This window comes from Cebidichthys violaceus, unplaced genomic scaffold (assembly GCF_023349555.1).
Source record: "Cebidichthys violaceus isolate CVI_PGR_0920_01 unplaced genomic scaffold, fCebVio1.0.p SCAF_27, whole genome shotgun sequence".
Classification (NCBI taxonomy): domain Eukaryota; kingdom Metazoa; phylum Chordata; class Actinopteri; order Perciformes; family Stichaeidae; genus Cebidichthys; species Cebidichthys violaceus.
The window spans coordinates 2784513-2798181 of NW_027176450.1; the positions used below are offsets into that span (position 1 = coordinate 2784513).

Genomic DNA, 13669 nt, shown 5'->3' on the forward strand with positions numbered 1-13669 from the left:
ATCAGGAAGGCCTCCATACTTTCCCAGCATAAATATTAAAATAATTTCCCTGATCTGTGCTTAGTCTGTGAAATTAGACTAAACACTGAGCTACACTGTACCTTGATACTTCTAGAGACAGATATTTACAAATGAGTTATTTGCTTATGATATTCAAGTGATGGAGTAATCTAGAAATACCCTTTTCTTCACGTATTCTTAAAGCCAAAAGAATCACATGATGTTGGTCACATCAAAATGTTACAAAATACTGATCCGGTTCCTCCACTCTCCACCATGAGTCAGGGGTTATTCACAATCAGATTGGGGCAGACGAGTAGATTGGTTGGGGAGGGAGGTGAAATTGTCTTTTATCTGCGACACTCTGCTTCCTGGCAAAAGAAGTGCACTTTTAAGGCTGGCTATAAAACGCTCTGCGGTGCAAATCACTTCAGATGTGCTTTGTGGCTGTACTGGAATACTGGAAGGCCATGAAAGAGTGTGTGTGTGTGTGTGTGTGTGTGTGTGTGTGTGTGTGTGTGTGTGTGTGTGTGTGTGTGTGTGTGTGTGTGTGTGTATATGTATATGTGTGTGTGTGTGTGTGTAGATATAAAACTGAAGGTTGGGTCAAGTTATCAGAGGCAGATATCAATTGTTCAGAATCAGCAAATGACATTGGATGCAGTGAATTGATCCTTTGCAGCAGCGAGTAATGAAAGCTACAGCTGTTGTGTTTGTCAATGTCATTTTATGCTGTGGTTGCAGCCGGTCTCTCTCCTGAGAAGAGTTTTCAATCATCTCAGAAAAGATTAATCTGGCTAAAAAAATGTTTGTATCAGCAGTTTTGACCATTGAGTGCATTGTTGACCACAATGTACTTCATCCCAAATAAGCAAATGACTCATCTTCTACACCGAGGCCTCTTTTCTAATGTAGAGATAAAGAGTCTGCTCTCTCTTCTTCCATCACTGTGTGGTTTGGATCGGCCACCAAACAGGACAGAAACAGACTACAGCGGACTGTCAGGTTTGCAGAGAGAATCATTGGTTCCAGCCTGCCCCTTCATCCTGGACTTGTACACCTCCAGAGTCAGGAAACAGCCAGGAAAGATCACTGCAGACCCTTCACACCCAGGACACAAGCTGTTCCAACTCCTCCCCTCTGGCAGGCACTACAGAGCTCTGTACACCAAAACCACCAGACACAGGAACAGCTTCTTTCTGCTGACCGTTACTCTCATTAACAATCACCTTAATTCCATTGACACTGTTGTTGCATTGTTGTATAGGGTTATGTTAATATTTACAGTATATATATATATATATATATATATATATATATATATATATATATATATATATATATATATATATATATATATATATATATATACACACTTTTTGAATATATATTTATATTGTACATAGTCGTTAAATGTTTATGCTTACATCTTTCCTGTTTATTGTAAATTCTGTGTATGTACGTAGAGAGCAACGAAAAACCGGAGTCAAATTCCTTGTATGCGTAAGCGTACATGGCCAATAAAGCTGATTCTGAGTTCAGTTATCTTTATGATGCCAAAGGATTGTTCTTGAAAAAGATGTGAGGGTCCTGGGCTACAAAGACAAACTTGTTTTTCAGACTTAAGGTCAAAGACAATTAACTTAAAGAGACATGAACATTTAAAGTAGGAACAGAAAGGTCCTGTGCAATCTTTAACTTTTTAACAATAACAGTTGAAAAAATGTATTTCTACCATCCTTCAATTTCCTAATTAATATTCACATTCATGTCCATGCCTTGCTCAGCATGTGAAAAAGAAAGATGCAGCAGGATGGGGGATCAGGTGGTCTGATGTGGAGACTAGGACAATGAAGGCTGGGGGGTTGGGTGTGACGCATGAACATCAAATGGCTTAAAAAAGGGTGTAGCTCTGAAGAAAGGTTTGGGGGTGATCACAGCAGTTAATCAAGCGTATGAAACAGACTTGTGCTAGACAGGCTGCCTCAAAGACACAGCAGGCCACATGGCTACCCATGGCCCTGGAGACAGATGTGATACCAGATGTCACATCACTTCGCTATTTCCTCAAAGACAATATGTTTCGTTCATGCATCTTTATCAGAGGATATTTTGTGTTGTGTAAACATTAATTACACACAACACACAACAAATTTCCCTTTTAAATTCAGCACAGTGTAAATTAAATCTGATACATTTGCAATCATTTATTATATCTATCGGAGTGACAAATTGTTGTATCTACCTACAAAATTCCCACTGTTAACACAACCAATTTGTCTTTAAAGGTTTAGCGAGGGTCATTGTAATCAGACAAGAAGTTTTTAACTGGTTATGAAACATTCTCAATACATATTTATGCCTCTATATGAATGATAACCAAACAAGATTGGAATTGGAACAAGAAAATTGATTCAAAACTGATCCTATATTGGCCCTCCTTCTCCTATACTGGTGTGTAATATGTTTATTTTATTTAAGTAATACATTGTCAGTGTTTCCTTTAGGATTTTGCTGATCAAACTTTCTGTCCCTGCCAATAAGACCCCCGTCCCTGGGGGTTTGCGATGGCTGAATTTCAGTGTCTACAGCTGCTATCTGAAAGTCCCTCTCCAGAGCTGCCGCTTCCTCTCCTCCTCGGAAAGTAGTCTCATAGCAGCAGGGATTGAGTCAGGGGGACTGCGGGGTAAGCTATCTGGCTAATTCTTGTCTCATCTGTGGTCTGATAAACAGTAAAGTCATCAAATTCAGTGCTCCGTATTACTATTTTCCAAGCTACTGCTGTCACATTTCGCGGGCCACCACTGCAAAAAGTATAACCACTGAAGTGAGTGAAGCCAATTATGACCAACTTGCATCTTTCTTTCACCAGCTTCCAAAGCAAATGCCCGCGCTAGCCAGATCAAGATCTTCACGACACAAGGTTGGATGCTCCACAGGGGCCTCCACAGCGAACACAAAACCAACGTTTGTTGTAGTTGTTTTAACAAGCAGGGATGGGCTACGGAACGGGCCTACCGGGAACAAACCCAGGGGCCCCTGGGGTCAAGTGGGCATCCGTCAATATTAACAAGGAGTTGAGACTGTATTGATTAGATAGTAAGACATTCAGTATTTGAGTAAATTTGAGTATGAAAAACCATATTCACATTTAATAGCAGTATAACATGTAGAAAGATGTGTGGTGTAACTATATGTATGCACAAGTGCAAGCCTGTGTGGTATCCGTTATGAATGATGTTGGTACATAGATGTTCATAGTATGCTTGATTGATGACAATAAGAAGGCGTACCCGTAGGCACTTAGGACCCACGGGGGACATAGCTGAGGCATGGCAACCTGAGAGGAAGTCCGTATTGTTGGAGTTAGGTGCAGGCTGGCTTATGCTAATAAAGAGTTGCAGTTAAGAGCAGTTCGTTGTCACGTGCATACGTTTCTTTGAAGACACGACAGCCTGAACATGGTCCTTTGACACTGCGCTGAGGTCTGAAATGTTTTGACCAAGATCTATCTGGTTGCCTAGTGATGAAACTACATAGCAGAGGGAAGTGGAATTTATCGTGATTACAGTCATTGTTGCATCACCAGTATTATGTGATTCCAGTGAGGGGATGAAAAGAGCTTTCTTCTTCTAGCTTCGTCTGCAATATTTTGTATTGTTGCTAGCTTTACTGCTGCGATGACATGCGTGGCCTTACTCAGATCCAACAATTGTCATTACATTACAGTCATTTAGCAGGCGCTTTTATCCAAAGCGACTTACAACTTAATTCAGTATCTATCTACACACCGTAGATGCAGCTACGGGAGCAATTTTGGGGTTAAGTGTCATGCTCAAGGACACATTGACATGAGACTAGTAGAGCAGGAGCCGGGGATCGAACCGCCGACCCTCTGATTGAAAGGCAGCCACGCTCTCCACTTAGCCACGGTCATACCTGTCAGTATGAATACTTAAAGTAAAATACCAACCTGATAACAGGTTGTGTCTATGTTGTTTCTTAATCAATTTAATGAAAATGCAAAAAGAAAAATGTCACAAGTTAATAAATAAGTAGAACTTAGTAAAAAATAGTTAATTAATCCTTAAGGTGTCACAACCATACCCCTGGAGCTGGTCTGGGTCCAGTGTTTTTACGCTTCCACAGGGAGGAAGCTGGCAGACAACGGAGTTTTTAAAAGAAGACCTCTGGTTATAGGACAGTCTTCCTGTTCATTACAACACCCCGCTGCCTCCGAAATGAGCCAATCCACAGCCCTGAATATAGGAGCGGTATGTCTGATAGCATATGTCAAAGCAGTGGAGGAGACAAGAGAAGCTGCTTAAACTTCTCAGTCAGTCTCCTTCAGCAGACGGTACTTGTTGAGTCCAGCAACACCAACAAGTAACAGCTCACCCTCACGTAATAAAAGTAATTGCAATAAAGTCAGTAACACCAGTCAACAATGAAATTATATCCTGGACAGGTCATCCAAAATAGTTTTTGCCAGTAATACAATGTGTCCATGTAATGCAACATCGACTGGATATGGTACTGTGTTTGTAACTTTTTGATAAAAAAATGGTCATTTAAGTAATAAATGAGAAAATGAAAAAGAGGCAACAAGGGGCACTCCGGATCTTTATTAAAGCAGGAGGAGTAAGCAAAAAAAAAAAAAACCTTTCTTAACTTATTCTGCACTTAACTGCACTTCTCTCACTGCTTATCAAAAAGAATTCAGTCCATCTATAAGGACGGCTGACACATCCTGCATGACTCTAATGCAAGTATGAAAGATGTCAAAAGCCGGGTTAGAAATGTCTGTTTAAACCGGACTAAAATGTGACAGGCTAGTGTTGCGTTTCTAGATGAAGGGAGTTGCAGTTTGAATCTTGAAATATCATCAAAAAATGCCAAATATCAATGTACAGAATAACAGGTCAAGTGATTCAACTTTGACTTTCTAGATATCTCAAATCTATTATTTTTCTGTAAATGCTGCGGCAATGTGTAGTGTTTACTGTTAACACTATTAACACACAAAGATGCATAAATAAATCTGCAGAGTGACTATTTGAGAGCTCAACCAGAGAGGAAATATATGAACAGGATGTAAAGTGCATGGGGATTTTCCCTCTGCACATGGTAACCAGAGAGAGCTCCTGAGATTCACTGGAGCCTTTCACACTCGAATCATCTCAAACTCTTCCCTTTCAAACCCGTTTAATAAATGATAGTAACAAAGAACTAAATTATTTTTCCTTTTCACGGCATTTAAAACATACACTGTCTTTTAGTGAGGCAGTCCACTTTCTTTGCTGTTTTGGAACCATTGTTTTGTTTTTTTGCAGAGCACTTAACTACGTATAATCCAAAACAGTTTTACTACTTAGTAGTTCCCATTCATCCTGTCTCATTCTCCTGACATCCGCTGCTTTAGTCAATACTAAGTGATCATATTCCGTTAGGTCATTGTTAAAGAGGAAATCATGTAAGCCCAAAGCTAATTTTGTTGTACTATCCCCAAATAATTGATTGAAAAGCAAAACTATATTTTGGTTGACTTAATAATGGCAAACTTCAAGACAGCAATGTCAGCAACTGGACTATCCTCCAACAACAGTAATGTCACATTTCTAGTATAATGCATCATAAGATAAAGCATATGCTGCCATACACAGAACAAAAAAACAAACAACTGCAACTTTTATTTTCTGCTGAATATGCCGCTGTTTTCTATTCTCCCTCCAACTCTCCTCTCTTTCACTTCTCCATCTTCGCCTCCCACTCTCTCTTTAATCGGAGTCAGTCAGGCTCATGTCTATCACATCCAGATCACAGTGGGCTGACTTAAGTAACGATGACGTGTCAGAAGGTTACAGGCCACAAACCAAATCTCATTTGTTTGATACGTCACAGCTTGCTAATTAGACCGTGGAGAGGACAGAACTGCTGGGTGTCCTTCCTGTAACCCTGGTGACATCTCCTCCATCTCCTCCATCATCATCATCATCATCATCATCATCATCAGCCCATGTTGAGGTATCGACATCTAAACACGGACATGGCTGAGATCACTGTTGAGTCAAGTTCATTTTGGAGTTAATTGAAGTACACCAAAATTACAATTATTAGATGGCATTTAAGATTAGTAACTTGCAATTCAGTTAAGATATAGTGAGCTCTAGAACAAAAAAGTATGTTTTTGGAGATAGTGCTTTTGAAAACTATTTTTTATCTTCACCACAGAGCATTAGTTCTGATATTCAATGTGCCAGATATGAGTAAATTGTTACCATCTGTTAGATGATACACATCTAAAGTCCAATGCTGAGCTATAGACGAAATGTAGCATCATTTACTTTTGATGAAACTTCACTTCTGACATTTCTTGTCTTGCCATTGTGACCATGATTGTCCACGAGTAAGAAAATTAGCGCAGTGATGCCAGACACAACTCACCTCCTGTCTTTTATTATATACTGACAGCTGAATAGATGGCATCCTGCAGCAACTACTGCATGCTTAAACTACAGAACACTGCACACAGCCTTAGAACTAGGGGCTGAACAGAGTGCACACTCAGAACAAGAACATTTAAATACATGAATCATCAACAAAACTGTGACACATTAAACTACTGTCGGATTGTGCCTGAGAGGCATCACAGGATGATCATCTCTCCACTATGAAGGGCTACCACCCTACAAACTCCGTAAGCTGTCCTGGCTCCACATTGGTGGAACAAACACTCCGCTGGCTCGAGGACAGCAGAAGCTCTACACATCTCCCACCACAGACTGAAAATTCACCTTTTCAGACCACACCATGGTACATAAAGTCAAGTGAAGAATTTCAGTGTCAGTGAAACAAATGTGAGAGGGTAAAAAGGTCAGTTACCCTCTGTACGTCAGGAGAACGGTCACCCTCCATTGTCATCTCAAAAGCCTCTATTAAGTAAGACAGTAAACAAAAGAAATGGAGATAAACATGGCCTCTCACCTGTCCTGTGACTGCTCCTCATACATCCTCTCCTTTCCCTCTTTGAAGAGCCGGATGGCCCGTTTGGATTTCCTCATGAGGCTATCGATGTAGATTTTAAAGTACTCATTCTCACTGAGCTGTGCGAGTCTCTGGTTCTCTTCATATTTGCCCAGTGTAAGCCGCAGGTGCTGGTAGGCATCAGGTAATATATCCAGGATGTATGGTGGACTGTTTTTCAGCTGGAGTCTGGGATTTTGGCAGAGGCGGACCTGCGGCAAAGAAAGCCATTGATGACTGCTTGCTGGATGCTTCAGCATTTAGTTGTGGATCACATGTAAAGTTTCTTATCCAGAATGATGATTGCTGATTTTTGATGTGACCTCTTGAACATGAAGCTCTAACTCTCAAAGGCAAACTCTAAGATGTCCCTGAGGTCATCGATCTAAAGGCATTGTCTTTATGGCAAAGTCTACACGTCTCCACATGGGTATTAACATTGGTCAGACAACTCACTAACAATGTTTCCAGTACCTTCATTTAGATCTGGTTGAATTAGGTTTGTAGGTGCCAAATGTTTCGAGGCTGACAGAACAGCACGTCAGACAGACCTATCCGAAAGAAAACAGCACCTCAGTAGCCCAAGTAATGGACCGGGCTCCTTTTAATAATGTTTAATGAACCGGTGTTCTGCTGTTCTTGGACATACACACACAGTTATCATAGAGTTTTACAAATATGTACCAGCTTAGATGTGTAACATTAGAGGATATCAAACATACACAAGTATTAATTGATTACACAATCAGAAAATGATCAGAGAGCACATGTGCACCTCTTTAGCATTAGCTCCACCTCTCCATGTGCATACTAAGTGCCTACTACCATCTGGCAGACAGGCCTGACGACTTTATCGCTCCAAACTTACAACTTTATCCATGAGTTTCCAGGTTTTCTCCACAGTCCGCCGGTCGGCAGCCGCTTGTTTCGGAGGCCCCACTGCATCCTGGATGGCATCAATGATGCCTAAAATCCGACCCTTACTTCGGTTCGGTCCTCGTCCTCCAGGGTTTCGTCCACTAAGAGCAGTTGCCATCTCCTACACACTGGCCAAGAAAAGAAAGTATACAGACAGTAAAATTGACCTTTTTTCAGTTTGTACAAAGAATCAGTTACAGTTGTCCTATTGTTTATTTCCTATCTAATCATAGATATATTTTTTCGCTGCATGTTATTGTCAAATGTATTTCAGAGAACATGCCTCAACTTTTACATGAAACAAAAACGGTCTTTTTGGTTCATTAACAAAAGTGCGCTCCATGGAAGTGTTACAACAGCACAAATGCTGATGATATTAGTATTAATGCTGTTCAACAGATACCTGAAAGGTCTCTTTATGAAAGTGGTTAAAGGACCACCAGAGGTCTCTGTAGGTGTTGAGAGGGTCCTCAGTTCAATGGCGATCAGTTCAGCGTTAAGCTATTTACTAGAGCTTCTTATGATGAGACAATGTGCTTGTAGGATTATTCAGAAGTGTAATTGTCCTTCATCTACAGTGCAGCGGTGATGATAGCCTACAACATCATGGCTGGTTTCAAACGCTTAGAAGAGCTACTAGATGTTTTTTGCTTTTGTCCTTTTAGTGAAACCGTTAGCAGATGACACGTCACAGGCTGCTGATTAGTCTTCGTTGAGCGCAGTGATTAGGCTAAGGTTAAGTTTACACTGGTTAACTCAGTGGTCATGTTGTGATCGCCTGCTCAGTGTGCTAGTATTGCTTGTGCTGACAACAACTTGTATTGATCCGGTGTAACTTAGAGTGTTGCTGTTATTAACCTCCCAGAACTACCTTCTATTGTCTTCTGTGGGTTGGTTTTTAAGCGCCTCTGACAGAACAAGAGATCTTATCGTCATTGTGGGTTTTAAACAGGAACTCGCATGAATCGATCATTAGCTAGGAAAACACGTAGTCCTAACTTACCTAACCAGCAGGGAATGTCTGCTGGGATCCCTGCTGAACTCTGTCCACATCCAGCGAACAAATGAAGGAGTGTCCAAGTGTCCAGAGGGAAAGAATGAAGCGTGTTTAATCCCGTGACTTCACTACAAACCCTACATATTTGACATATTTGACAGACGTCTCGTGAAAGCTGTTACACAGCAGCTGTCGGAGGAGTTGGAGAAACACGAACCTGGGAGTTCTGGGCTACAATATGTTTTGTACAGCCACATCAGCGATAAGTTAAATATCATAAAAATGACACATCCGGTTGAACATTTCAAAATAAAGTCTTCATATACGCGCAAAATAATTTACAATGAATTTTGATTTTCAAGTTTTATCGAATTCTGTCGTTCAATAAATTTTTTTAAGTTCATCATGTTCTAATCTCCACAGTATTGTCCTTTCCACCCAATATGGTACGTTTTCGTCCTTAAATCTTGAGGAAGTGAGGCTACTTCCTGTCGTGTCTGTCTATGTTCTGGCTGGCTTGAAGCAGCCGTTCCAGCGATAGGAGGGTCAATGGGAGTATGAAGCAATATTTTCCAGAACCAACCAACGCATTGACAGAAGCGCTATACGGACACTCATTGGTGCTCTGCAAGGGTGTCACTAATGTCAAGTTTGACAGCCTCAGAGAGAAGAGCGACCTCCGGTCTCGACTCTCAAGATAAAAGGCTTTAATTACCCAAACTGGACAAAGTCAGCAGCTGGCCGCTGATAAAACAGTATTGTAGGTTCACTGAAACAACATGGTCCTGAATGTAAGCTCGTAAGCTTTGTAGTGATTTCCAAATAGGCTTCCTTCTGTTCATTTCTTTTTGTTGTTTCTGTATTATGATTACTACAAAAGCACATTTGGGCATGAGTATATGGATAAAGCACTGAAACCGAACAGATACAAGGAAAAACAGAGAAAGGAAATTTGTTATCATCGATATATAGTATTTATCTTGGATATTATGTTTACAAAATCTAGGTCCAAATGGGCATGTGTACGCAAATTTAACATTCCCGAAACACTTTTTTACAAGTTTCTTTATTGTAAAAATGTCCTTTATCCTCAACAATTATAGAGAAGCAGTCGCAGGCAATGAAAATCTTAGATTGCAGTCTTCCTCCAACAATGTTCATTAAAAGAAAATTACTTAAGTAAAAAGAAACTTTTCATTTGACAAAAAAAGGTTTAAATATATATACATATATAAAATAAACATATACAGATTTTGAGCTAGACAGGTGTACAGTACTTGCAAAGTAAATAATATGATTGTAAACCGGAATGTAGACAATGTAGGCCTGTTGTATTATAATAAGAAGTAATACACTAAAGGCATATATAGGCTACAGAGATGTTAACAGGTTGAGATAGTAATGAAAAGTATTTCAAGGTAAAGTGACAGTAACATTTTTATCAATGGGATGAGCTCAAGAACTCAGGAGGTCTGAAGTGTTATGGCCTGCGGGTGAAGCTGTCCCTGAGCCTGGTGGTACGGGACCGAATAATGCAGTGGTAGTCATCAGGCAGCAGAAGGAAGAACAGCTTATGGCTGGATGGTTGGGGTCTCTGATGATCCTGTTGGCCACCCTGTTGTAGAGGTCCTCCATGTGCAGAGCTCCGTCCTGGTGATGTGCTGTGTAGTTTTCACAACCCACTGTAGGGCCTTATAGTTCAGTGTGTGGCCAGATGGTGATGCAGCCGGATGGGATATTCTCTAATTAGTCTCCTTTTTAGCTGTATATCACCCACTCTTTCAGTTTGAAAAAAGTAGCCCCGCATTTGTGTATATGTCAGAATTCCACTCAATTTAACTTGATTGTATTCTCGTTTCCCATTGCATCCCAAAGTAGTCTGTTTATGCTTTTATTTTGAAAGCAAACTGTCCTAACGTCCGGTATTGTTCTTGCTTGATGCTAGTGGCTTGATGCAGCCACAGAGGAGGAAGCTGGGCTAAAGGCCGCTCCCAAATAAATCCGCACAACTCCTCTTCCTCTGAAAAAACGAGCAGTGTTCTACCGGAAATGACTCAAGATGCAGTGGGGGTGTACCATAACTGAGTATAAAGGCAATAAGACAATTATGCTATTTCAGTCAATAGCTTTGTTGTTATAGTCTTAATAACAAAAAGTTAATTCAAATGCAGAAGTCACAGGAAACATAAAAAATAAATAAAAGTTTCCTCATCTGTGTCTAAAAGTGATGTTTCAATATGACAAAACATAAATACAGGTGGATTAGCTTTACTTTACCTCTTGACTTTACTTACATCTTTTACTTCATTCATTTCTGAAGTTTTGGGTAATCTTGACATTATAGAGAAGAATTCTGTAGAAAAAGGTTGAACAAGTCGTGGAGGGACAGCAGATTACAGCCAATCACCCTCTCAGCAGAGCGAATGATACGCCCGATGGTGATGGAGGAGGTGAGGATGGACTCAACGATGGCTATGTAGAAGTGCACCATCATTGTCTTTGGCAGGTTGAACTTCTTCAGCGGCCTCAGGAAGTACATGGAGCTGATGTTAAGCTCCCACTTGAGGTCCTGGGTTATGATGGAGCCCAGGAAACAGAAGGACTCCACAGCATCGACGGGGGAGTCACACAGGGTGATAGGAGCAGGTATGGCTGCGTTCTTGTGGAAATCCACAACCATCTCCACTGTCTTCAGAGCGTTGAGCTCTAAGTTGTTCAGACCGCACCAGGTCACCAGATGGTCAGTCGCCCACCTGTAGGCTGACTCATCCCCACCAGAGATGAGTCCAATGAGGGTGGTGTCATCCGCGAACTTCAGGAGTTTGACGGACTGGTGACTGGAGGTGCAGCTGTTGATGTACAGGGAGGAGAGTAGAGGGGAAAGAACGCAGCCTTGAGAGGAACTCGTGCTGATGGTCCGGGAGTCAGAAACGTGTTTCCCCAGCTTCATGTGCTGCTTCCTGTCAGACAGGACATCTATGATCTCCCTGCAGGTGGAGTTGGGCATGTGCAGCTGAGACAGGATGATGGTGTTGAAGGCAGAGCTGAAGTCCACAAACAGGATCCTGGCGTAGGTTCCAGAGGAGTCCAGATGCTGGAGGATTAAATGAAGGGCCATCTTGACTGCATCGTCTACAGACATGTTGGCTCTGTAGGCGAACTGCAGGGGGTCCAGGAGTGGGTCAGTAAGGGTTTTTAGGTGGGACAGGACAAGGTGCTCAAAAGACTTCATGACCACAGAGGTCAGGGCGATGAGCCAGTAGTCATTAAGTCCTGTGATCCTTGGTTTTTTTAGGGATGGGGATGATGGTGGAGAACATAACTCACCCTGGTGCATGATGGTACACAGCTGTCTTCACATAAGCTGATGTATGATGTCATATTCTCTGTGTACTCATCCAGACTGTTGCTAACAGTCCTGCAGACCTCCCAGTCTGTACAGCCCAAACATGCCCGAAGACCCTCCATAGCTTCACTGGTCCACTGCTTTGATTTACTCACAACAGGCTGACAGAGCTTTCATTTCTGTCTGCTTTATCAATGTGCATGGGTTATATTTAAGATTTAGTAATTACCGGTTGATGCACTGTATGTTTTAAAGACGTTTTAAGGCTTGTTCTGTACTTAAAAAAAGCTTAATAATAATTTTTGTTCACTTTAGAGAATTAATGACTGGGGAGGAGTTTTGAATTCCTGGTGAACTCTAGGTAATTAAGGACGGTGATTAGAAAGAGGCAGAGAGAAGAAATGGCATAGAGCAGAGAGTCGAACACTGAGACAACTGGATACAGTGTTGGTGTTCATTCCTATGAAAGTTTCCTAAAGGCAAATGAAGCCAAAATGGCTCGACTTCTGAGTAATAAAAAATAACCCAGATCTTCCGGTGATCTTCAGCATCTGTAGGGTTTTCTTTAACACCGCATCCCGGTCACTCATGGCAAAGGTTAGGATAAAAAAAAAAAAAAGCCCAGTGCTCTTTCTGGGGTTTCTCAAAACTAAGTCAAGTCAATTTTATCTATATAGCTCATGTCACAAATTTGCCTCAGAGGGCTTTACAATCTTTACATCATCTGACACCATCTTTCCTTGGATCTTCACATCAACCAAAAAGAAAATGACTGTGAAGAGACAGAGAATATTGCAAAGTCTAAAAGGTCCAGCAGGTGACATACAGAGGTTTCTAAGGGCAGAGGGTAGCCAGAACCCTACTTCATATGACTACATGCAAGTTTTGCAAACAGCTTTCAGTACCACTGAAAGTCCTTCTGACCCTCTGGTTCACAAAATGGACTGTACTTGTATAACGCTAGTCTTCCGACCACTCAAAGTGCTTTATTTTATTACATGCCATCATTCATCCATTCATACACTGATGGCAGGTGCCACCTGCCCATCAGAACTCTAATCATTCATAGCCATTCACCGCCAGCACAGGAGCAATTTTGAGGTTTAAGTGTCTTGCCGAAGGACTAGATTGAACCACCAATCCTTTGATTGATGGACGACACACCTTAACACACCACGTGCGTCGGAAATATCATCTAAATTTGATGTGGGATGAAAACCCTTTCTTCCATAAGTCATTTATGAGTCTTCTATTTTTTAACACTCTAGCAATTTCATTAACATGGTCATTCCAAAAGTCCTCACCGTTTTTGTCCGCTTCTCTTTCCAGTTTGATGCTCAAGCGATTGGAATGAGTTGCAAAAGAAGCTAAAACTCAACACCTTC

The 13669-nt window shown here is 41.2% G+C and overlaps 1 protein-coding gene across 1 annotated transcript in view; it reads right to left on the bottom strand.

Annotated features, from left to right (window-relative positions):
- Positions 1 to 9150, bottom strand: part of cblb (Cbl proto-oncogene B, E3 ubiquitin protein ligase) — a 63198-nt gene extending 54048 nt beyond the window's left edge. Inside the window, exons 1-3 of the mRNA XM_068721232.1 lie at positions 8945 to 9150; positions 7892 to 8069; positions 6985 to 7235 (exon numbers count right to left, since the gene is read on the bottom strand). Of these exons, the coding sequence (XP_068577333.1) occupies positions 6985 to 7235; positions 7892 to 8059 (419 nt within the window). The 5' untranslated portion in view covers positions 8060 to 8069; positions 8945 to 9150. The remainder of the gene's footprint in view (positions 1 to 6984; positions 7236 to 7891; positions 8070 to 8944) is intronic.
- Between the last annotated feature and the right edge of the window lie 4519 nt (positions 9151 to 13669).